This window comes from Caretta caretta, chromosome 2 (genome assembly GCF_965140235.1).
Source record: "Caretta caretta isolate rCarCar2 chromosome 2, rCarCar1.hap1, whole genome shotgun sequence".
NCBI classification, from domain to species: Eukaryota; Metazoa; Chordata; order Testudines; family Cheloniidae; genus Caretta; species Caretta caretta.
The window spans coordinates 5,528,214-5,553,935 of record NC_134207.1 but is presented as its reverse complement, the minus strand read 5'-3'; the positions used below and the strand labels follow the sequence as shown (position 1 = coordinate 5,553,935).

The window sequence follows — 25,722 nt, the reverse complement described above, 5'->3', positions numbered from 1 at the left end:
TGGTGGGAAGGCCTTTTCGAAGGGGAGGGCTTTGCAGTGGTTCCTAAGAATGGCCAGGCTCTGGGGCTGCCTGATCTCCTCTGGCAGATTGGTTCATAGCCACATCCCCTCAGCTGAGAACACTTTGTTCCTAGCTCTCATGCTGGTCAACCTGGGCTTGCTGATCTGCATGGTCTCATGGTCATTAACGTAGCTCAGGCTAGAACATAAGAATGGCCATACCGGGTTAGATAAAAGTCCATCTAGCCCAGTATCCTGTCTTCTGGCGGTGGCCAATATCAGATGCCTCAAAGAGAATAAGCAGAACGGTAATTGTCGAGTGATCCATCCTCTGTCATCCAGTGCCAGCTTCTGGCAGTCAGAGGTTTGGGGACACTTGGAGCATGGGGTTGCATCCCTGCCCATCCTGGCTAATAGCTAATTGATGGACCTATCCTCCAGGAATTTATCTAGTTTTTTTCTGAACCTAGTTATACTTTTGGCCTTCACAACATCCCATGTCAATGAGTTCCACAGGTTGACAGTTCATTGTGTGAAGTACTTCCTTCTGTTCGTTTTAAACCTGCTGCCTATTAATTTAATTGGATGGCCCCTGGTTCTTATGTTATGAGAAAGAGTAAATAACACTTCCCCATTCACTTTCTCCACAGCAGTCATGATTTTATAGACCTTGATCGTATCCCCCCCCCTTAGTCTCCTCTTTTCCAAGCTGAAAATTCCCAGTCTTATTAAATCTCTCCTCATATGTTCCATACCCTTAATAATTTTCATTGCCCTTCTCCGCACCTTTCCCAGTTCTAATATATCTTTCTTGAGATGGGGCAACCAGAATTACACACAGTATATTCAAGGTGTGGGCATACCATGGATTTATAAAATTTAAGGGTGGAGCAGCAAACAGTCTTTGCAAGGGCTTGTCCAGGATCCTCCAGTTCCTTGGAGGGCTCTACCCAGCTGCCCTCCACTCAGGGGTAACCTTAGTTTCTTCATTCCCGTGGTGCATTTGGAACAGACAATGAGGAAAGATAACTCATTCGAGGTGTTTGTTTCCCATGTAAGGCCAGAGACTACCTGTTGGGTAAGGGTGGGGGTCTCAGGATCCACACAAATCTCATCCTGAGGAATTGAAAACCTCTGCTCTCCTGACATAATTCCTCCCTAGAGAGCCCCTGACCTCCATGGCACCCGCACGTTCAGCAGGAAATACAGGGGCACGCCGCAATCCCCAGTCTACAGAACGTCAGTCAATGTGTGTTGGCATCTCCGGCCAGAACAGGCACTGTGATGATTTATTACTAGGGTAGCACCAGTGGGCCCCATTCAGGGATCAAGGCCCCACTCTGCTAGGCACTATAGAGATAAATCAAACGGAGTCCCTGCTCCAGAGAGCTCACAAGCTAGAGCTCAGGCAGGCTTGTCCGGAGAGGGCAGCACTATTCAACTGAGCTTCTTGTGCTTTCAACCCCACGAACATGGCAGTGAACGTACTGGACATGCCGAGCTGCGGCTGGGAACAGAACCGTGGCGGGAAGGGCGATACACGAGTCGCGTACGAGAGCAAGTGCTTAGGGCACCAGCATGGGTTCTTCAAGACAAACCCCTGATTTCCCAACACATCACAGTCCGCTCCAGACAAGGAGACAGACAAAACTGGCCAAAATCCCAACCTCCAGCGTTGCGTAGCTGATTCTCAAGCTGGCCGCCCCGCTGCGGTTGCAATAGTCCCTCTGGCAGCAGGAGGTAGACACGTCTCCCAGGCCGGCATGCTGGCTGGCAGCTGTACACATAGGCAGGCACAGCTTGGTGATGCGCACTGCACCGGAAGAGCCTAAATCAAAAGAGAAACAAAGGGTACTGCAGCCTTCTCCTCAGGGCGCTCAGCCTGGCCCGGAGGGGAGAGCAGCCTCATGGACTAGCTCATCTGGCAATCAAGGGCTGAGAAATCTTCATGATCTGCAGCCATCCCACTGGTAGTGGCCACCTCTCTGAACAGGGAGCTCATGTGATCATTCCCCTCTATTCGGCACTGGTGAGGCCACTCCTGGAGTACTGCGTCCAGTTTTGGGCCCCCCACTACAGAAGAGATGTGGACAAATTGGAAAGAGTCCAGCGGAGGACAACAAAAATGATCAGGGGGCTGGGGCACATGACTTATGAGGAGAGGCTGAGGGAACTGGGCTTGTTTAGTCTGCAGAAGAGAAGAGGTGAGGGGGGATTTGATAGCAGCCTTCAACTACCTGAAGGGGGGTTCCAAAGAGGATGGAGCTCGGCTGTTCTCAGTGGTGGCAGATGACAGAACAAGGAGTAATGGTCTCAAGTTGCAGTGGGGGAGGTCTAGGTTGGATGTTAGGAAAAACTTTTTCACTAGGAGGGTGGTGAAGCACTGGAATGGGCTCCCTAGGGAGGTGGTGGAATCTCCTTCCTTAGTGGTTTCTAAGGCCCGTCTTGACAAAGCCCTGGCTGGGATGATTTAGTTGGGGATTGGTCCTGCTTTGAGCAGGGGGTTGGACTGGATGACCTCCTGAAGTCTCTTCCAACCCTGATAGTCTATTCTATTCTAATGTGGAATGCTGCACGTGGAGTTAAGACAAACCCGCACGTCCACTTGCTAGAGAGGACAAGGATGTGGTGTTCGGGGTTGGGGGTCTCAGTAAAGCGAGGGAGCTCCAGCATTGCGGCATAGCCAAGTACTCAGGGCATTGCTCTAAGGCTTGAGAGAGGACAGTCACTTCTCTGCTCTGCCACAGCCTTCCTGTGGGACCTTGGGCAGGTTGCTTAGGCCCAGATTCAAGAATCATTGAAATCAGTGGGAGCTAGGCACTTAAATACCTTTGAGGATCAGTGCCTCAGTTCCCCATCTGTACAATGGGGACAATGGCACTGCCCTATCTCACCGGGGTGAGGCCAGGTTAAAGACTGGGAGATGCTCAGGTACGACAGCAGTGGGGGCCAGATAAGCACCACCTGCAGGAGTATTTAGCACCCTACTGAAGCACACGGAGTTGGTGTCTGTTCTGCCACCGCTGTAATAACAAGGAGTGACCAAGAGCCGGGTCATAACCGTAACAGGATTCCCAGTGCTTGCAGAGGACCCGGGTTTCACTGCAAAGGGGGTTGGACTAGATGACCTCCTGAGGTCCCTTCTAACCCTGATATTTTGTGATTCTATGATATCCTTGGTAAGAAGCAGGTGAGCACTTTTGAAGTCCCAGGCTGCCATGGCTGAGCCAAATGAGTGCAGTGACCTTTTAATAATGTGTTCACTGGTCAGTAATAAGGAGAATAATTAGCAATTATATGGGGCTATACCTGTGAACAACATTAATTAAGCCTCACAATATCCCAGTGAGGTAGGTTGAGTGAATTTGATTATCTCCATTTCAAAGCTGGGGAAAGTGGGGCAGAGGGAGTGTAAGTGATGTGGCCAAGCTCAGAGAAAGAGTCAGTGTCATGTAGCATGTGGCATTAGAAAGCAGGAGTTCTCTGTTCTCAGTGATGTGCCCAGACTAGTAGACAGACTCTCTCTGCTAGTCACTAATGCTGAAACTTACTAGATTTGTCAGTCCCGATTATTGTTGCACAGTATTTGTCACCATCGGTACAGTCAGTGGGGATCATGCACTGGTCGTTGCTGGACTGGGCGATGCAGGTGTAGCACTTCAGCGAGTGAGCTAAGGAAGGGAAACACCATGCAGATCACAGAGATGTTTGCAATACATGACACCAAGGTTTGCAATACATGACACCACCATCCTGTCCCTCCATCCCCCAATCCATCTGCTGATAAACACCTAACCCCCATTACAATAGTAAAAAACACTTTCTAATAGATTTGTCTCACTTTTCAACACACATCAGAAAATAATTAAGATGACATAGGGATTTCTAAGCCAGATCCCTCTACTTTGTTTACTGCCAATAGTGATCAACACTAATGCTTCCTACCAGGAAACCCTTCCCACAACTAAAGCACTGGGATACTTATGCAATTCTATACCTGCAAGATTGGCTTTAATAATACTCTGCACATTTAGAGCACTCTGCAAACAGTAACATGGCAGTAGTCTCTCCAGAGCGAAGCTTGCAGTCTCTGTTTACGGCTGAATTTTGCACCCTCTCTATACTCCCCCAAGAAACGACAGATTGGCCTGAAAATTGGTAGGTCAAGCCAGGGACCAGGGTAGAGTTTGAGGGTAAAATTTGAAGAATTTGAGCGAGGGGTTTGCCAGATAGCACACCCTCAGCTAGTTCGGGCTGAAGGCACCCCATTCAGATGGGGAAATGTAATTGCCCTCAGTTTGGCCAATTACATTTCCATTTACTTACATTGGGCAAAGTGAAGCACACTGGTGTTTGAAAACCCATCTTTAGGGATTAGGATAGGTCGGCGACAATGCAAGAAATGGGTGAAATAAATTATACAGAAAGGATCCTCTGATAAATAAAGTGGGGGGATAGCTCCCTTTGATGGACAGCCAGCCAGCCAGTTAGCTGTAAAATCCCTCTTGGTAGCTGTTCTTTGCTTGCTTTACCTGTAAAGGGTTAACAAGCCCCCAGGTAAAAGAAAAGGAGTGGGCACCTGACCAAAAGAGCCAATGGGAAGGCAAGAAATTTTAAAATTTGGAAAGAAACTTTCCCTTTGTCTGTTGTTCTCTGGGCTGCAGGGACACGGAGCAGCAAAGCTGTAGGCAAGAATGCTGTGTAAGGTTTGAATCAGGTATGAAAAATTACCTTCCATACCTAGAAGAAATAATTTGGATCGGGAATGTTTAGTTAGATGCGATCAGGTTTATTTCTTATTTTGGCTTGTGGATCTCCTCTGTGCTAACCCCAGATGCTTTTGTTTTTTTGTAACCTTTAAGCTGTAACCTTGAGCGTTTAATACAAGCCTGGAGTGGCCAGTAATTTTTAGAATCCTTGCGGGCCCCCACCTCCTGCACTCGAAGTGCCAGAGTGGGGATTCAGCCTTGACAGGTCCACAAAGAATAATTTCACTTTCAGCTGAGAGACATCATGGGGGGGGGAGGGGGGAAGACTCTGGGATTCCCACCTTCTGATGCTTAATAGCTCCGACCATCGTGCCCTCTACAGAAATGCTGGTCTCCGAACCACAAGGCAGGTCATTTCAGAATAACGTCAGCTACCTCCCCATGTCCCCCTCCTTTCTGACCATGTTGTAATACCGTGCAGCCCAAGAGAATCACTGGGAACCTCACCTTGTTCAGCACACAGGACAGCAGCCAGCAATATAGTCAGGCAGGTCCTCATCTTGCTTTGCATTCCTCAGCCTGCACCGCAGGGGTGGGTTATATACCTCCCCGGGGTTCTTGTGACTACGAAGGCTGGAATTTTAAAGGTCCATTTCTGAAGTGGGCTGGGTCACTCATGACAACACACTCTGATTCACGTGGCAGCTGTGCTGAAGAGCTGCCGGATGGTTTACTGGGCACTGAATCCGCATGGGAACCAAATACTGGCTTTTCATGCCCAGCCTTGTCCCCAGCTTGCATTGGTCTTGGATTCTAGGGGGCTGACTGTCTGGGGGCAGTTGGGAGACGTTAGGGATTAGGTCACGTCACTGACAGTAAACCTAGGGCCTCTTCTAAGGAAGCATCACCATAGTCAGCCGCGTAGGGTTATTGTTCATGATCCGTATTATGAATCTTTGGCTCCTCCTCTGATTCCAAGTGAGGGGTAAAAAGAATAGAGTTTCATCTGGGGCACAGAACAGTGTCTGGTGGTGACTCAACTGTCCAGATCAAACCTCACCAATCAAGTGCTGGGTGCAGAGCCGCTGTGTGCGGGACCAGACCAGGGCATCCCCAGGGTATCCCACAAAGCCCAGGCACATGGGAAGACCTTCTGCCAAGGCAGGTCAGCAATGCATGAGAGTCTGGCAGAGCAAACAGAGAAGGAGGCACCTGTAAGATTGAGTCCAATGCATATGGCACGAGGGAGCGAACGTCACTTCCTGAGCAGCGATGTTGTAATAGCTGTAGATGGCCCCCCCTCCCCCAACCATGCTAGGACTCTGAAGTTGTCACGATACCAGAGTCAGGGAAATTTGCCTGAGCAACTAGAAGATACTGTCCACCAGTGAGGTGTTCAAGATCTTTGAGCTCTCCACAGCTCAGGGACGGATAGGTGACTTTTTTTAAAAAATAGGCAGCAGGTTTAAAACAAACAAAAGGAAGTATTTCTTCACACAACGCACAGCCAACCTGTGGAACTCCTTGCCAGAGGATGTTGTGAAGGCCGAGACTATAACAGCGTTCAAAAAAGAACTGAATAAGTTCATGGAGGATAGGTCCATCAATGGCTATTAGCCAGGATGGGCAGGGATGGTGTCTCTAACCTCTGTTTGCCAGAAGCTGGGAATGGGCGGCAGGGGATGGATCACTTGATGATTCCCTGTTCTGTTCATTCCCTCTGGGGCACCTGGCATTGGCCCCTGTTGGCAGACAGGACACTGGGCTGGATGGACCTTCGGTCTGACCCAGTGTGGCCGTTCTTATGTTCTTGTGACAATGGTGTAACTACAGTAGCTGATGCAGGCAGGGACACGTATGGTTCATTTCCAGGTGGCCGTGTCAGATGGTAACTGAGACAACAAGGGAGATCTAATGCCTAGTGTTTCACAGCTGGCAACCAACGAAATGAGGGGCTAATGCACACGACTGGGAGTCACAGGAGCTGGGCCGTGTTTGCAATCTCCACATGTGACCTTGGAAAAGCCATTTACCCCTTGGTGTCTCCTTTTCTATCTTTGCAAAACAGGGAGGCTGTAGAACTGAGTGAGTCGAGCCACACTACGCGTGGGAAGAGCCTGGGAGGGGACGCGGCTGGTGGATGCAGAAAATCTCTCTGAGAAATGGGAGCAGAGATTGTTTGAGGGAGTAGAATGACATCCAGATCCGTGCATCCTGTCAATCAAATCCATCCAAATCCTACGACCACTGACCCCTGAAGAGCCAAGCTACATCCCTCCAGAATCTGGAGTGTCATTTTGATGGCTCTGTACAGACAGCTCCAGGGCACTCGGTCCCTGTATGGAAGTTGTGACTGCCTCAGGGTGAGCACACTATTAAAAGCAAGAAACATGACATCTCTGCAGACAGCTAGGAGAGGCAAATGACTGGAGTAACGTGGCCTACCACGTGCTGTGGGTAAGAAAATGCATGTTCCTACCTGGTGCGATCTTACGCTGCGGGGAGCGTGTGGGTGTAGCTGGTAATAGGTAAAACATCATGTAAGCCACGAGGGACAGCCTTCTAATTAAGTGCTGTCCGTAGGCAGTTTTCTATGCACTGCAATTAATACATACCCAGCCCCACACATGGTCAGCAATGGGCAGATGTTCTGGCATTGCATCAGAACACCAGCACGGAGCAATAGTTATCGAGCCCAAATTCTCAAAGCAAAACAAATGACCACCCATGTCAACTGACACGGTCCCCTGGGAGAGAAGCATCAGCATTGCTTTGCACAGGGCATGGCTGCTGGGACAACAGAGGGGATAGAATTCCCTTTGGGAGGGTCAGGGTCTCCACCCCAGGTCACAGAACTGGGTTGAGCCCCAAGTCGAGGTGTTCTGGTGACTCTTGATTGCCGCTTCTCTGAATTTATCTTGATTTCTCAATGCAAACATTACCCCTTGCGCCAGAGACCTTGCAGACTGTGACTGTCTGTGTGTTTCTGCCGAGACCTTGCACCTTCATTGCAATGACCTGGGCAAGGCTCTCAGACATGTTCACTTGAAATAACTCCCTGGAGAAGTTTGCTCCCAGGCTCATTGCATGCGAGGATAGCAAGAGATGCAACCCACCAAATTGTGTCTGCTCACGTTAGCCAGCGGTTCTCAAACTCTTCCACAGTGCGACCCACATCTTAGATATAAGGAACAAACTTAGAGTAGTCACGCTCTGGAATAGGCTGCCAAGGGAGGTTGGGGAATCCCCATCATAGGTGGTTTTGAAGAACAGGTTGGATAAAACCCTGTTAGGGATGGTCTAGATTTACTTGGTCCTGCCTCACCTGCACTAGGTGACCTCTCGAGGTCCCTTCCATCCTATGATCTTAATGCCGAGATTGCCCCAGACACCTCCTCTTTTATTCGCAGGCATTGCGCCGATGCTCATGATTGCAGGATCTGAGCCTGTTACCTTTGCTCATGAATTTACCCGCACAACCCCCCTGTGAGGCAGGACAGGGTTACCAGTCACACTCTGCAGATGCAGAGAGGTTAAGTGACTTACCCAAGGTCATGCCGCAAGTCTGTGTCAGACCGAAGACTGAATCCCAGTCTCCTGAGGCCTGGGCCTGCCCTTTAACCACAAGACCCTCCTCTCCTGTTTGCATCCAGCTAATATCCCTCTGCAAGTATAGCAATTGCTGACGTGGCAAGGTGATACTAGGAAAGTATTAAGTGTGGTTTTAGCTTCTATTAATGTGTTTTAGCAGGTGACATGGGGGGAGAAGCCAGAACCAACAAGTGCCCCACAGACCACAAAATGGGAATGATCAATGATTAAAGGCACTCACCTAAGGCTTGGGAGAAGTCCTTGCTTCTCCTACAGGCTGTCTGTGTGCCCTTGGGCAAGTCACTTAGCAGGTCCGTGCCTCAGTTTCCCATCTCAGCAATGAAGTTAATAGTCCTGCCCTGCCTCACAGGAGGGTCATTGGGGTTAATACACTCAAGACAATGAGGCACTCAGGTAATCAGAGAAAAGAGCCACGTAAGTACTATGGGCACAAGAACTATTTCTGAACATTAGATTGAGAACGCCAAGGGGAATGTTGGCATTTGCCAATGTGGGGGCACTTCAGGCCCACGCCCCCGAGCTGTGAGGAATTATTTTGGGTCTGTACACACTGGGGTTCACAGCCCGCCTGGCTTCACATGTTAGTACCTTCCAAAAGAAAAACACATGGACTGCTTAAAGGAGTAACACACCCCAACCCAACCTCACTGCAAGGCCTGCATAGGGCATTTATAACTATTGATTATTTGTATTGCCGTAGAGCCTCGAGGCCCCAGTCAGGGACTGAGGCCCCATTGTGCTAGGCACTGTACACACATGTAGCTAAAAAGACAGCCCCTGTTCCGAAGAGCTCACAGGCCCAGCCTATGATGAGAGAACAACAGGTGGACATAAAAGGGGCGGAGGACAAGCTAACAGGGAGACAAGCCAGTTTGCCGTGAGGGGCAGCTACCACACAACTGCCTAGCCGTTGTCGAGGGGGTTTGGGCGTCGCCACAGAAGTGAGTTTGAAGGAGGATAGTGGAGGCTTTGGAGGTTTGTACAGGCCCGCCTCTCATGCACAAGGGGTGGCCCAGGAGAACGTGCCATGTATATCACCATCCTCTGACTGCGAACAGCCAGGGCAAGAGGGCTGAGATTTTCAGCATTCCAGAATGAAACCAACTTGCCTGTTGTTATTTAGATTGTGGTAGCAGCTAGCAGCTCCAATCATGGACCAGGAACCGCACCGTGCAAGGTGCTGTACAAACACAGACTGCCCCCAAGGGGCTTACAGTTGACGTATTGCAGCCCATCATGACTGAAATCACTTCTTAGCCCCACCCCAAACAGGTTCTAGCTGGAGAACAAACGTGAATTATCCACGGCTGTTTTCCCAGGGCAACAGCTTCACTTCAGCAATGTCAAAGGAGAAACCTCACCCTACAGTTCCAGTTCTCTATTTAGAAAGTTATTAGGAAGTGCAATAGGTGTCTCAAGAGACCTGCCTCCCGTGGCTTAGGTACAGGGAAGTTCCCATGGCCCGGTAATAATGAAGCAATCACTAGCTATTTTTAACAGGCTTTGGACTGGAAAATGACTGATGGTAAAGTCACTCTCTACTCACAACTTAAATTCCATTTACTCGTGATGCCAGAGTGAGGTGCCACTCAGCACGTTGACTCTGAAACCTAATGATGAGTGTGTAAAATGTCAGTCTTGTCAATTATTTCACTGCTAATCAAAGCACACAAGAAAGATGATTGACATATGTGACCAAAGGCCCTCAGAATGCCAGCTGGCAGAGGGCTACATAAGAGTTACAGGGATCCCCTGGGTCTGGTACTGTATCTTCGTACTAGGTCACCAAAGAGTGTCATGTAAGGTGTCTACCAAACGCCTGTCACAGTGGGCATCATACGCATTGCCAGATGTGTGCGCAGATAATATGGAAGGAGCTATGCACATATTCTGGAAATCATGTTCTTAGAGCCTTGAATTAAAGGGCAGGTCTGCCAGAGGTACATGCCTTATGACAGGTCCCACCAGGCAGGAGGTGGGGGACACACACAGCTCCCTGGCTGTCCACTGTGTACCGTGTGGCTTACAATGGAAATCTACTTGAACGCGGAGTCAAGTGACGCAATTGTGGGGACTCCTGGAGAAGACATTAACAGGGAGAGGTGAGCAGCGGGGGAAGGTGGGGCAAGCCTACAGAAGAACAAAGGACTGGTCTAAGGGCATGGCTACACTACTGCTTATGCTGGCAAAACTTGTGTCACTCAGGGGTGTAAAAAAACACCCCCCTGAGCGACATACGTTTCACTGGCATAAGCGCTCCTCTGCACAGCTCTCACACGGACATAGCTACTGCCACTCACTGGCGGTGATTTAATTCTGCCTGCGGGAGAGCTCTCTCCCGCCGGCACAGTGCGGCTACAGGAGCGCGGTTACTTGCATTGGTACAGCCATGCGCTCGCTAGTGTAGACATGGCCTGACATACCTAGGGGTGCAGAGGAATGCCCTGGCATGCTGCATCTGAGAAGACAAGCTGCCGGCAGGCTTGGTCTCATGAAAGGAGGGTCTGAGCCATAGGCGCCAACCCCACGGGTGCTCCAGGGCTTAGCACCCACCATCAGCCCCTCCTGCCCGCCCACGCAGGAGGCACTGGGGGCGGGGGAGGAGCAAGGTTGGGAAGAGGTGGGGTGGGGCCTTGGGGGAAGGGGCGGAGTCGGGGCAGGGCCTGGGGCAAAGCTGGGGGGAGCCCCCCTCCCACCTCCCGGCACATTCGAGAGTTGGCTCTTCTGGTCTAAGCCAGCCTGGGTGAAAAGCCCCCCGAGGAGCACTTTGGGGAAGCAGCCTGTATTAGACGAGAACGCAGCTTGTTTGCGGCGTTTCGGCTCTAGCATGTGTGTTCTGGTTTGACTTTGTCTGTAACCCTCTGAGGCCACTAGTCCCCTTCGCGTCTTCTCCAGTTTCTTCCTTTGTTACATAAACGTCGTCAGGGCTTTTACCATGAGCCAATCTACGTGCTGCGGGTTCAGGGCTGCGGGGTCCAGCCGTGACACTGGTCAGCGGCGTGTGCTGCTGCTTTGGGAGCTGTGGCGCTGGGAATTCTGGGAGCGTCCAGCGGCTCTGTGGCTGGACGCTGCAGGCGGATGCTCAGAGGGCTCGGGGGTTGGCGTGTGCCTATTGCTAACCTGCCGAGGGACAGCGGAGCCTGTGTAGGCTGAGGGGGGAGGAGTGCGTGTCTGTGGCTGGGGGTGTCAGCGAGCTGACCTCTGGCAGGCACAGACTAGACACCCTCATGCTGAGGGCAGGTGGTAGCGAGGTGCATCCCAGCCCTTGGCATGCCCAGGAAGTGTCACGACATAAGCAGCTGACGCCTCCCTTTATTTCTGGCCGCCCAGCTCTGAAGGCAGCATTGCCGCCAGCCGCAGAAGTAAGGGTAGCAGCACCGCAACCCCCCCATAACAACACTAGAAGCCTCCCCCTACAACTCCTTTTTGGGTCAGGACCCCTACAATTACAACACTGTGAAATTTCAGATTTAAATATCTGAAATCATGAAATTTACGATTTTTTAAACAAAGACATTGACCAAAATGGACTGTGAATTTGGTAAGGTCCTATTTATATTACTAGGAGACATGTATCCACCAGACACGAACTAGCAAAATCACTTTGGGACCCATCCAACGATCAGATTAGAAACCCAAAGTCCCTGCTTCCTAATAGATGGCGGTCAATTGCACACAAGTCCTCTCTCCTGCTTTTACCGCTGTCCAACGCCCTCTCTTAAAGTTAACATTTTAGAGCCCTGTTTCCAAATATGTCCTCACAAAAACTTGCATGTGCATCGCTTTTGCAGGCAGCCCTTTCATCACCACCCCAGAGACCAACTTCCAGTGCAGGTTTCTCCTGACCTAGGGCTGGGTTCTGTGACTGGATTATCTGGATAAACGAGAGGACCAATGTACCCAAAAATATTTCAGATTTTAATGAAATGTTTCAAGCACCTAACTTCAAACAGAAATGAGAACTTAAATAAGTTAACACATGAGCGATGGTCTGAAAATCAACATGCAGAAAAGGACCTCCAGACCGCAGTGACATGGACTTTATCCACTGAATGGTAGAAGGATTAACCCTTAATGTGCATACAAAGGTTTACTGACAAAAGTATTTTCAGGCTTATTGCTTGCAAGATCCATAAAAAACTTTGTGCTTTGTATCAAAACAAGTGATCAATAGTGATATGGCAAATATCTTTGTTTTACTGTATTTTGCCTACAGTAGATCCCCATCTGGTTTGTGATGAGGGCAGCTTGCTGCCCCATGTCACCAGAGCAGTGAGAAACATGGACTCAGTCAGTGAAGTCACATGCCACTTACTGTCGTTTCTACAGCAAAATCATGACCCCTACCTAACATTTCCAACCCCTGCCATGGACCTGACACCTTTCCACAATATGAAAGTGAACGGGTGTGGTGAGATTTGCATCAACTGATATGGTGTCTAAAGATATCTGCGGCTTGATCCCAAGCCCACTGAAGTCAATGGGAAAACATCTATTGACTTCAGTGGGTTTTGGATCAGGGCCACAGAGAACGGTTCTGCTAGACCAAGGTTATACAGTGAAGGTGCATTTGAGCAGGCTTTGCTCAAATCAATAGGATTTTCATTTTGGGTTTCAACCATCTATTGTATAACAACCCTAAGTGCTGGTTGGCCTTTTCAATCATTTCCTCCCTCCATAAACCGAATGTTTCCTATAGATCACCATAACTATCTGTGTGCATCTGAACCAGTTTCCCCTTCCAAAGAATAGAGAAAATAAAATATCCTGTAATTCTTACTCCAGCTCAGACAGGGTTAGAAATCTGTAGACTATCCCTTCTCACAGTATATACCCAGGACTCCTGCTACAGCCCTTCAGTCATGTTACAGCTGCTTTCAGTCTCCCCAATCCCTTGGTTCCAGCACTATCATTCCTTAGTGTTTCTTGTCAAGCTAATTCTCAGGCAGAGTGCAAGGGTAGAGACACCCTGATACAGAGAATGGAGATGGGATTAGATAATCTAATGTAGTTTTATACTGTATACTAGACTCGTACCTAACCTCCATCATCTCAGAACTGAAGGGGAAAGAAGACATGAAGCACTTGGGAGCAGAGAGAAGGAACTGAAAGTTCATATATAAGGCCACTATAGTCAGGATTAGTACCACTGGGAGTGGTACCTGTGTTTCCGATTTAAACTCGGGGGTTCTTTTTATACAAAAAAAGACATGATATACATGTATCAAATTCTTCCATTACACGTATTTTCCCCAATACATAAAAACTTCCAAAGCTGCCAGAAGAACAAGAGGTAACACGGGTTTCCGTTTCTCAGTGGGAAGCCCCATTCTCAGAACTCAAAGTCTTCGTCAGCCATGTCAATCGCCCAGGCAAACTTCTCTCTCTGGGTCTTATTGTAAATCTTCTCGATGGGCACTCCAAACTTCTTACACCTGCGGGCAAGCACAGGGCAGACGCTGAATGGTAGCAGAAGGTGCCGGCAGCAGCAGGCAGTTGCTATTAGATCCGCCAGTTCAACACCCTGTCAGGGAAGGATTCTTACCCACTGGGCATTTGCTAATGTCAGATTCTGTGGGTTTTCTCTAGCTTTACATAAATGCTTTGAGATAACAGAGGTATGGAACCGCAGTTTTGTGAGTGACGTGCATCACTTCCCCACTCACAGCACTATACAGCTTTTTAGTCTTCTGTTACACACTAATGGAAGGAGGAAGGGTGGCCAGTGGATAAGATGGAGCTTGATAAATCTATGGAGGGGATGGTACGAGGGGACACCCTACAATGCCATGGAGCCGATCTGCAACTGCCAGGAGCAAAAATCCCCAACGGCTGGAGACAGGAACTGGATGGGAAGGGCTCTGAGTTACTACAGAGAATTCTTTCCCGGGTGTCTGACTGGTGGGTCTCACCCACATGCTCAGGGTCTAAGTGACTGCCATATTTGAGGGTGGGAAGGAATTTTCCCCAGGGTCACTTGCTGGTATGAATTAGTGTAAATGGTGGATTCTGTGTAACGTGAAGTCTTTAAACCATGAGGACATCAATAACTCAGCAGGGGCCTATTGCGGGCGATGGCCGGTGAGGGTCTGTGGCCTAAAATGTGCAGGAGCTCAGACTAAATGGTCATGATGGTCCCTTCTGGCCTATGAGAGACTGGCTTGGGATTCAAAAGATGTGGGTTCAATTCCCAGTTCAGCCTGGTTCCTTGTCTGACTTTGGCCACATCACCGTCTAATCATCTGTAGAAGGCGGATACCCCTTCCCTACCTCTCAGGGGTGCTGGGAGGAATAAAACCATTAACGACTGTGAAGTGCTCAGATACCACAGGGCTAGAAAGATAAGGAAAGCCGAGTTTCCCACTAGCAGTGCAAGACACCAGGTGCCCTAGGATCTGCACTAGCTTCCAATGGGTGCAACTCAAGGTGTTGGTTTTAACTTAGGGCAGGCCGCTGCACACTGACCATTCGGTAGGGACCCCGGTGCCACGCTACACAACTTCTAGCGCACGGGAGCAGGTCCATAAGGCCAGTTGGGGGCTGCAGGCTACAGCACTGTAGATTCCCACCCCAGTTTGCCGCACGCTGGCTCGCTGTACAGACGAGCCCTCAGAGGCTGGTTTGGGACCCAGTTTCCTGAGGGATCGCCTTTGTGCCCAGGGCCATCCTGCCACAGCGGGGGAGAGCAGAGCTGCCTTAGCTGAAGCTCCCTTGTCATACACAAGAAGAGCTGCTTGCAGGACATTCCCTGTGAGGGATGCGCAGCTTTGCAACTCGGCCCCTCTTCTGGCAGCCTTGGCCCTGCCAAGCCTGGTTTTGTCTGCAAAACGCCCCCTTTTCCCCAGATCCAGAGACTTGAGGCCACAGGCACCGACTTTGTCGTTTCCCGGGGGATGATCAACCCCTGCTCCGTCCCAGGCCCCGCCCCCACGCCACCCCTTCCCCGCCCCTGTTCTGCCTCTGCTCCGCCACATTCCCCGAATGCACCCAGCTGCCTCCTGCTTGCTGCTGAACAGCTGATCATGGCAGGTGGGAGGGGCTGGGAGGGAGGGGAAGGAGCTGATTGGTGGGAGGGCTGGGGGTGGGGGGCAGGAGCTGATTAGTGGGGCTGCCAGTGGGTGCTGAGCACTCACTTTTTCCCCCGTGGGTGGCTCCAGCCCCAGAGCACTCGCGGAGTCGGCGCCTATGTTTGAGGGGGCAAGTGGATATTTCATTCGGCGTGGGCAGCGCTTGCTCCGCGTCAATGGGATAGGCACATAGGAGGGTAAAGGAACAGCTCTGAAGAGAGCCAGCAGCCTACCAGGCCACACTAATCCTGGGATCCAGATAGTTCAGCTTGGATGTGCCCAGAGCAATCTGCTTGTTTTCCTCTTTGTCTGTGGCTTGAACGTTCAGCTTCAGCAGCTGTTCTTGGATCTTCTCCAGCAGCTTCTTTTTCTTCTCCACGGAGCTGGCGGAAGAGCAGGGACAAGGCAGACGGGACGTTAAAAAGGGGAAACAAAGCAGGGCTGAAATACAGAGCGATACACTGCAGTGCAACCCCTCAGCGCTCTAGCCGTCCTACGTACGGCACGGCAAGCAAATATGCCGTACACCTAGCTTCAACAACAGAGACGGAGCCTGCTGCTCTGACCAAGCCAGGAGAAGGAGCCAAGACCCCCGGTTTGCCACAGCCACGAGGGTCAAGTCCCAGAGGTTTTGTTTAACAGTCACTAAGACCTGAGGCGGTGATCCATTAAAGTGAGTGGAAAGGCTCCTATTGGTGTCAACTATAAATGCTAGGGATTGTAGCCAATGATTTTAGTTTATTGTTCATTTATTGTGTGATGTTATAGTTAACTAACGTTATCATAGAATCATAGGATATCCAGGTTGGAAGGGACCTCAGGAGGTCATCCAGTCCAACCCCCTGCTCAAAGCAGGACCCACCCCCAACTAAATCATCCCAGCCAGGGCTTTGTCAAGCCTGACCTTAAAAACTTCAAAGGAAGGAGATTCCACCACCTCCCTACGTAACCCCTTCCAGTGCTTCACCACCCTCCTAGTGAAAAAGTTTTTCCTAATATTCAATCTAGACCTCCCCCATTGCAACTTGAGACCATTACTCCTTGTTCTGTCATCTGCTACCACTGAGAACAGTCTAGATCCATCCTCTTTGGAACCCCCCTTCAGGTGGTTGAAAGCAGCTATCAAATCCCCCCTCATTCTGCAGACTAAACAATCCCAGTTCCCTCAGCCTCTCCTCATAAGTCGTGTGCTCCAGCCTCCTAATTATCTTATATATAATCAATGTATGCTAAATAGAATTACGTTGTAAGATTCTTGAAGTATAAGATTGATCGGTAGTTAGAAGGGAATAATCATGCATTAGGCATCTAAGTACATACAGCTGAAACGCAAGGCCTACAGGTTGAGGCCTGTAAGATTTTAGCTTAGCCATACTAGGCCTTTCGATAAGATATGCTGACATAAATAAATGACTGAAGAATAACCCAATGCCCTAAAATTAAAAGATGCACCAATGGGTGATATCACAAAAAAATAACAGTAAAAGTTTTTTTGCTTACAAAATACCCGGTAATCACATTGTTCTAACACATTCCCTAACAGCAGGGGGCATCAGTGCTAATGAGAATAAAGAGAATCTACACAACCTATAGAAATTGGGGTCCCTTAAGTTTCATGGGGACATCAGACCAATAAGGAAAAAGAGGGTTGACCCTTTTATGGACATGCGCAGAATGTAGGTTTATACAGAACCACATTATACAAAAGTGGCCAGACTGGGAAAATTGAGCTCCCTATGGGAAACTCCAGCAGGAACCATTCCTCTACTGATGATCAAGCCATGAGAGACCCATCAGACCCTAACATTATAGTTAAGGATGTGAGTATAACTATAGTTGTAACTTGTGCATAGGTCTGTATAGCATTTCTACATGCTTGGGTAATCATAACTTTAATCAAACTTGTAAAACAGACTAGACCTTGTACTTGAATGTCTGTGTGGTCACTATCCTGGGTCTTTATGTGTCCTAGAGACTCTATATCTGAAGCAAGTAGCAGAGGTGACTTGCACTCTATTGAACTTGAAACTAGCCGCCAGAGCCAAACCCACGGTGGTGTAATACCCCATTACTACATTCACTTTAAATAAAATAAAAGGCTACAGGATAAAGGCGGCACAAGGTCATGGATATATGGGATTCGTTTGATGGAGAGTGTTCCATCATTTGCAAGGAAATTTGGTAACAATGATGTGGGAGACAGTGTAAAGATTAATGTTGGAGGAGTAGATTGAAAGACTCGACTGCTTGGAAAGAGTCTTTGGCTTCAGCATTGTGCACAAGCCTGTTAGACCTACACAGCATCCAATCTGCTAGTCCATGAAGCAACCAATAACCCATTTTAGGGCAATCGCTGCATAGATTAGCATCGACAGGATGAGACCGCATGGCATGAAGCCTAAAGATGTTCCTAAGATAGTGACGAGGAGGATTTGGTGAGGGCACTAAGGTGGATCTCAAAAGACAGACTCAACAGACCAAAACACCTGGGTTTTTATGTGATCTTCGAGAGTAGGGTCACCATGACAACCAGTCCCCAGAAGGGAAATCAGTGAAGCGATTAAGAGCTCTGAAACCATCGCTGGATGGCAAAGGTGCCTTCTATCAATGCCAGTGCTCCTCCTCCTCCTCCCCCCCTATTCCGGCCAAGGGCACAGCTTTGTGCCAGATCAAATGTCTCTATCCACAAGAAGCTTGAAGCATGTGCCACTTGTCTGGGCAGTACTTTAGCAGGAGCATCGATAAAGGTGGGCGGCTCGTGGTGTCCAAAACCTGCCTTTATACAGGATGATTTCCCATAAAGAAACCCCCTCACCCTCCACTCTTGCAGGCTCCAGGCCTAAGAGCCAGGTCAGAAGCTCATTTTTAACCAGCAGGCCATGCTAGTAAGGAACATCCTCAAAGTCATGATGGCCCCCAGTGACTCCCACACTGATGCTTCACAGCAAGGGTTTTCTAAGTTCGGAGTGGCAGGAGAAACTGAAAACAAGGCTAAGAAAAACTACCAAGCCCGATCCCTCTCCCCAGTCCATGGATCCCGTATCACCCAGGCCTGGTGTACACTACAGAGTTAGGTCGCCATAAGGCAGCTGACCTCGATCTAACTCTGCAAGCATCTACACTAAAACATCGCTCCCGCTGATGTAACTCTCCCACTACACGGACTTCACTCCACTGCCGCGAGAGGCATAGCGCTCAGGTCGATGTAGTTAGATCAACGCAATGTCCGGGCAGACACTGGGTTGTGCTTACACTGACTGTTGCCACCCGGGGCTGACAGCCGGAGCCCCATTGCCTGGTGAGGGATTGGTGGGGGTGGGGGGCAAAAGAGAGAGGAGAGCCTGAGCCTGGGTAGTGGGGCTCCGGCTGTCAGGCCCAGGCAGCGGGGCTCCGGCTGCAAGGGCCCCAAAATGCCAGTTAAAATGCTGCAAGTGCTCTTGGTCAGGATGCTCACCGCCGACAGAAAGAGCGTAGTGTGAACATTAAAAATCAACTTAATTACTGCAGTGGCTGTATGTCGACTTAACTTAAATCAGCTGAATCGTATCGTCTAGCCATGTCCCCAGTCCTGCCCGCTTCCCTCTGCTAACAAAGACTGTAATAAACGAGATCCTCACGCTTTAGATTTCACATCCTTTTTGGCTTTGAGATCAGCCTTGGCTCTTTTCAACTCAATCTGCGCCTCGGCCAGCTGATCCTTCTTGGCGTCGATCTGGGAAAAAAACCACAAACTACCCTGAACTTCCCTTCTTCCCGGAGTAGACCTGACATCGCTTCCACCTCAACGGCGACCCAGTGCCACCATCTCGTCTCCATCATACGCGCTACTGGGTTTCCTTGTCACCTCCACCCTGGGTTTCCTATCACACCTGCTCCAGAATTTTGCGTGTCCCACAGGCCAGTCCCTTTTTGCTGGCCTGGTTTTAGGCATTTCGCATCGTAAAAAGACGGACAGAGCTGGTCTCAGAAAGCAGCCTCGCTGCTCAGAGAGCTCACGACTCCTGCTGTGACCACTGCAGGAGCTTCGGGCACTGGTGCACCTCAGTCCCTCCTGTTCTCTGCTTGTGACATGCACTAGTTGGCTTTCCTAAGGGCTGTGATACTTTGGTCTAATTCTGGTTGTTGGGTTTGGTGTGTGGGTGCTGGGTGCTGCTTGTGGCCTGAGAGATACAGGAGGTTGGACTGAATGATCTGGTGGTTCCTTTTGGCCTTAAACTCTAATCTACGGCAGTGTAACAAATAAAGACAGCTGATAATGGGCTCAGACACTGAAATAATTAAGCGATAGAAATGTAAGGGATACATCAATAGGACTGTCTGGCGGGGCTAAGGAAAAGCACCCTGAATTCACAGATCTAATCCAACCTCCTGCACAAGAGGCCATAGAATTTCAGCCAGTTACCCCCCGTACCAAATCCAATCGCTCGTGCGTGGCCAAAGCATCCAGAAAAGTAGCCAGTCTGGATCTGAAGACATCAAGAGATGGAGAACCCAGCGCTTCCCATTGGAGTTTGCTCCAGTGTTTGAGTTCCGTCATCCTCACTAGTCAAAATGTGTGTCCAGTTTTTAATTTGAATTGGGCTGGCTTCAGCTTCCTGCCACCGGCTCTTGTTCTGATTAAAGAGCTGGTTAGTACCCAGGATTTTCCCGCCATTACGCTGTAATCAAGCCACCTCTTGACTTCCTTTCTCATAAGCTAAACAGAATGACTCCTTAAGTTTCTCCGCGAGGCATTTTTTCCAGCCCTCAAATCATTTTTGATGCCCGGTAAGTAATTTCAAAACAAAAACTCTCCCAAACCACACAGCACCTGGTCAAAGTCCGGATTAGCAACCCTGAAACGCATCTGATACACAGAAGCAATAACTCTTCGGGCTGTTATCAGCATCCTTCCTCTGTTACCTTGGCCTGGAGGTTCTGCATCGACTTCTCAAAGCTCTTGGGCGTGGCTCTCTGATGGTTGCACAGAATGGCCACTGCTCGGTTGGCTCGGTTATAGGAGAGGAGTTTTGCTGCTACGTTGTCCTCAGCTGGAAAAACACAATGTAATTGTTAAGCACCCGGTAAAGGAAATGGAAGGAGGGTAAAAATTACAGGCTTTCAAGATGGGAAAAAATTTAACTGATTTACAGGATATACCTATTTAGAATCATAGAATATCAGAGTTGGAAGGGACCTCAGGAGATCATCTAGTCCAACCCCCTTGTTCAAAGCAGGACCAATCCCCAATTTTTTCCCCAGATCCCTAAATGGCCCCCTCAAGGATTGAACTCACAACCCTGGGTTTAGCAGGCCAATGCTCAAACCACTGAGCTATCCCTCCCCTATTTATCTTCAGCCTTTATTTTTATTGCAGGTTCATTTTAGCAGTGTTATGTGACACCATTGAGGGTTAAGCTCTGGTAGCTACAGCCTCAAGTTAAACAGAATTATCTCCGCTTGTTTTAGATCTAGAGCTCATCGGAACAGATGAAACCACAGGCAAGTAACACAGACGATCGCAAGGCCCACTATCTTCTATCCACTGTATTGAAGTTGCCAACAAAGTTATGAATGTCACAGCATACCCGGCTCCTATACACATCAATGTACCAGTTATAACTACAGAAATCAATCAACGACACACTGATCAATCTTATACCTCTATAATCCTACAACTTAACTCTATTTAACATACAATAATTATATAAAATATGACATGTTAATCATAACATCACATAATAAATGAACAATAAACTAAAATCACGGGCTACCCTATGATGTATCAGAGGTCGGAAGAAGGAAAGAGGGCCCAGAGGTGCATAGGGTTTGCCCATTATCTTGCCTCCAGAGATAGCTAACAACTCATGTTCCAGAGCAAGGCAAAACAATAGGCCCAAGATAATACCGCTAATCCACTGTGCAGCAAAGGCAAAAAACATTCCCTTCCTGACTATTACTACACTCATTTGGTATCTCGGAGGCTTTGATAACTTTCAGCCTAACTCACATTAACTGCGTGTTGCTATGGGCATGTGGCATTTGATTCCACTGCCTCGTGTGGCCATGAGTCCCGCAAGCTGCTGAAGGAAACGTTCTCTTACCGTCCGTGAGAGCTTTCAGCTGCTCCTGCAGAGTGATGGAAGCGTTGTAAGTTCTGAACACCTTGGCTGTCAGCCCGTCCATCAAATCCTGAAGATGTTTGTTCAAGACCGTTGTCTGAAAAAAAGAGACAAGGCAGAGGGGAAAATTAGTAAAAAGCGGGAAAACAAAGCGCTTGGTTTTCAATTTCCCTTTTATTTGTAAGCGGGCAGACTTTAGGCACAAAAAACTACAGTGATGAGGAGCAGAGAAGTGCATAGATTTCTTGTTATTTTGCACATCAGCTCTGAAATTGGTGAGTATACGGGATGGCGTATACTGGCATAGCTCCATTGAACTCAATGGATCTGCACTAGCTAATGATCAGATCCAACATCGGCTTGAATTTATACTGCTGAGCCACATGGAGTCACAGTCCCATCAAAAGACGCAGATACTAAACACCAAGACCACCGGTGTTTGTGCTTGGGGGGGGTCAAAAACTGTCGCAGGACCCAATTACTTAGCTAGGCATCCTTGGCCTCACAGATAAGAGCCCTCCCATAGAACAACATGCATTTGAAGACACAATGTTTTGGGGGGTGTGAATGCAGCATAGGGGAGCAGACTGGGTACAAAAGCTGAGGTGGCCTGGGAGAGGGCGGCTCACAAGTCTTTGAAGTGCCCACAGAAATGGAAACGATTCGTTAGCGTGTATTTATGGGCTGGTGGCTAACACAACTCGGCAGGAGGCCAGATTCCAGGAGAGAAACCACAGAAGGCTCTGGGCCAGGCTCTAAATTGCCCTGCACCTTGAGAGGTGTTAAAACCTCTCACACGTCAGAAAGGTCAGGTTAAACCCCCACTCTGCACAGGTGAAGGGCACCAGAGAAGCAGGCCCTCAATCTCAAGGCCCAGCCTTGCTTAGCCTCTTTTCTGAAGGGTGGCTCAGGCTACCCCCACAGAAACTGGTGGATGTAGGCCATTTCTGACAGCATGGCTGCCCTCAGGAAATAGCGACTTGCCCTGTCGGTGAGGGAAAGGTTTGGCTCTGTTTAAATATGGCCTCAAGACTGTGGGTCTGCTGCAGACTTTGAACCCCTGGACCGTTTGGAGCTGTCCTAAGCTGCTGCAGGCAGTTTTATAACCTGCTGGAGACAGCGGGTCTGCCATCGTGGCGCGGGGTCCAGAAAGCCCAGCTGCCGAGTTACTACTCACGCAGCAACTGGATTGAGAAATCAAAGATTACAGTGGGGTGCTGGGGGACACAGCTGGTTGCACTAGCTAATCACGGGAGAAGATGGGCATTAAAAATCAAGGTCATGGGTAAAAATGAAACGAGGGGCCTCACCCAACTGACCCCCTTATGCAAACACCGTATTGCCGGGTCTGGCAGCCTCTCTGCTCAAGGGAAGTATGGAACTGAACTAGCTTGGGGTGCTGCAGGCAAGACTGGGGCAACTGTTTGCACTATCTGCCTAGCTCAAGTCGGCACGACTGGCCCTTCGGTTTCAAGAGCAAGACGAATCCAGCTTACATTCAGCCTGTCAAAGAGGTCGTCCCCTGGGTCTTTGTTCTCCATGAATAACTGTAAGTTCTTGAACACCTGCAACGACACGAAGGATTACATCAAAGGGCCATGCAAAAGTGAGGTGGCAGCTCTCACGGATGCTACCCTCCACTGGATTCTTCATCCCAGAATCCCAAAGCAACGTTAGCTAAGCCTCAATACCCTCGTGATGGATATATCACACCATCTTCCATCTGAAGGCTGGGGCTCCTAGATTTAATCCCCAGGTTATCCACTGTCTTCTTGTGACCTTGGGCAAATGTTTTTACCTCAGACACAAGATTACCCACCTGCATTTAGCCTTAACATTCTTGTGAGGTGCGTATCACACTATGTTATAGATCAGGAAAAGGGACACAGAAGTAACGCTCTTGCCAATTGACAGCGTGGCAGCATAGAGTGTAGACCCCAGGTAGATAACGATGCATTTGAATCATTTGCTAATTTAGGCTGAAGTCAATGAGGACAGAAAAGCATTACCCTAAATATGCAGAGGCCAGTGACATATGGCCCAGTACATTTTTTCTCTCTATACTGTAACTTGTGATTTAAAAAGCTTGTCACTCAAGTGTATTTCAGCATCTTTCACCAACTTACAAGTGCAAACCCAATGACGTTGGATGGTCTGGGGAAACTAAGATCCGCATGTATGTGGTACAAATAACTACACTGACTACACCCAGTATGGTGACAATAACTACAAAGCGGGGGGGAGAAGGTGTGGCGACCGAAAATAAAGCCTCTGAGCTCAGAAGTGTTAAGACACAGAAGAGCTCGAGTCCATTTTCCTAGGAGAAAAGTTGGACCAGGTCTCCAGCGGGTGTGAATCTCAAGTCAACAGAACTACACTGATTTCCACCAGCTGAGGGCCCGGCCCTTGATGACGGCACACGACAGGCTGGAGTTGACAATCAGACCAGTGTCAATATTTCGTTTCAATTTTCTTGAGGAAATGAGACCATAATAAGATAGAAAATATCATAATGCCACTATATAAATCCCTAGTATGTCCACGCCTGGAATACTGTGTGCAGTTCTGGTCGTCCCATCTCAAAAAAGATATATTGGTATCGGAAAAGGTACAGAAAAGGGCAACAAAAATGATGAGGGGTATGGAATGGCTTCCGTATGAGGAGAGATTAATAAGACTGGGACTGTTCAGCTTGGAAAAGGGATGACCAAGGGGGCATATGACAGAGGTTTATAAAAACATGAAGGGGGAAGGGGGGGTTAATAGGGAAGTGTTTTTTACCCCTTCAAATAATACAAGACTTAGGGGTCATCCAATGAAATTAATAGGCAGCAGGATCACTTGATAAACTGTCCGGTTCTGTTCATTCCGCAGAAGCACCTGGCACTGACCACTGTCGGAAGACAGGATGTTGGGCTAGATGGACCATTGGTCTGACCCAGCACAGGCGTTCTTATGCTCTTATAGGAAGGATGGCCAAGTGGTTAGGGCACTAGTCTGGGAGTTGAGAGACCTGGGTTCATGTCTCTGCTTTGACACAGCCTCCCTGTACATTCAAGGGTGAGTCACTTAGTCCCACTATGACTCAGTTTCCCCATCTGTACAATGGAGATAATAACCCTATCCTACCTCACATGGGGGTTGGGAGAATACATGCATTAAAGATTGTGAGATGCTTAGGTTCTAGGGAGATGGACAGGCACTGTGGATCGATTAGCTATCTGTGGGAGTGCGTGCGAACCTCCCTCCAGCCCTGCTCACCGGTTTCTCCACAGGCACTTTGTTGTAATACCGGATCGAGTCTTTCCCCAGGAAGTCAAACTCCACAACGTGCTCCTGCCCGTCCAGCTCTGGGTGCAGCTTAATGTGCTCAACACGCAGGGAGCAGCAGCCAACTGTGTCCGCAGTCTCCCCTTCTTCCTTCTCGTTACCGGCTCTCAGGGCCAGCTGGGAGGAACACAGCAGAGGAGGGATGGAAACCCCTAATCTTCCATTATACACCTCCTCCCCCCAAAAACAGCGCTAAAGAGGCCACGATGCTGTGAGAAACACACTGTATACTTCTTTCCACCACGGGGTCGGCACAGCCCCAATCACCACAGACTCTAAATGCCCCATTAGCATCTTGAGTTTCTTTGCTCCATCGTTCATCTTTATGCTCATGTTTACACCCCTTCGAACAGCTGTGCAGAAATGCCCTGGCAGGAAAGCATCTCAAGGGCCCTTGCTACGCATGTATCATTATGCTTATGCCTTCAGCTAGGCCGGAGAGAGGCAGGAAATAGTTCAGGAATTAGATGGCCCAGGGGAGGGATATCAGAAGAGGACACAGACTCAGTTGCATTTACATGCAGCAAGGATAATACAGCCCTATTTTCAGTCGGAGAATTCCCTGCAACAAGCAGCAGCATTGAAATAACCCTCACAACACAGAACTCTGTTGTCAGCGGATGCAGTGTCCCTTCTTCGTCTGTGCAAGCGGCAGCAGGTTTGACAAGCATCGCGCGCATGCTGGAAATCAGTGTGTGTTGGGGGGTAGCAAAGGCAGGGCTGTTTTTTTCTAGGAAATGTGTGTAACAGTCCATATGATGCTGTATCACCAGCATGCTTTCACGGACAGCTCTGGACACTTCCCATCGCAATGCACTCCCACGCTCTCTGTGACCACGAGTGGCTTCCACTCGTGGGCTAACCCATGACTCGCAGCTACCAGCAAGTGTGACTGTACCTCAG

General features: G+C 49.1%; 1 protein-coding gene across 7 annotated transcripts in view; it reads right to left on the bottom strand.

Annotated features, from left to right (window-relative positions):
• Positions 1-3,589: 3,589 nt before the first annotated feature.
• The window catches only part of TOP1MT (DNA topoisomerase I mitochondrial), a 63,304-nt gene continuing 41,171 nt past the window's right edge, over positions 3,590-25,722 (bottom strand). For 5 of the 7 annotated variants that reach the window (XM_048841807.2, XM_048841808.2, XM_048841809.2 and 2 more), the window contains 7 exons: positions 24,751-24,936; positions 22,986-23,054; positions 21,472-21,586; positions 20,291-20,418; positions 19,006-19,100; positions 15,622-15,771; positions 12,219-13,756 (listed from right to left, as the gene is read on the bottom strand). In XM_048841807.2, the coding sequence (XP_048697764.2) occupies positions 13,654-13,756; positions 15,622-15,771; positions 19,006-19,100; positions 20,291-20,418; positions 21,472-21,586; positions 22,986-23,054; positions 24,751-24,936 (846 nt within the window). In that variant the 3' untranslated portion in view covers positions 12,219-13,653. Of the gene's footprint in view, positions 3,672-12,218; positions 13,757-15,621; positions 15,772-19,005; positions 19,101-20,290; positions 20,419-21,471; positions 21,587-22,985; positions 23,055-24,750; positions 24,937-25,722 lie in introns of those variants that run through there. The other 2 variants (XM_075124899.1, XM_048841810.2) reach the window with 2 other exon arrangements.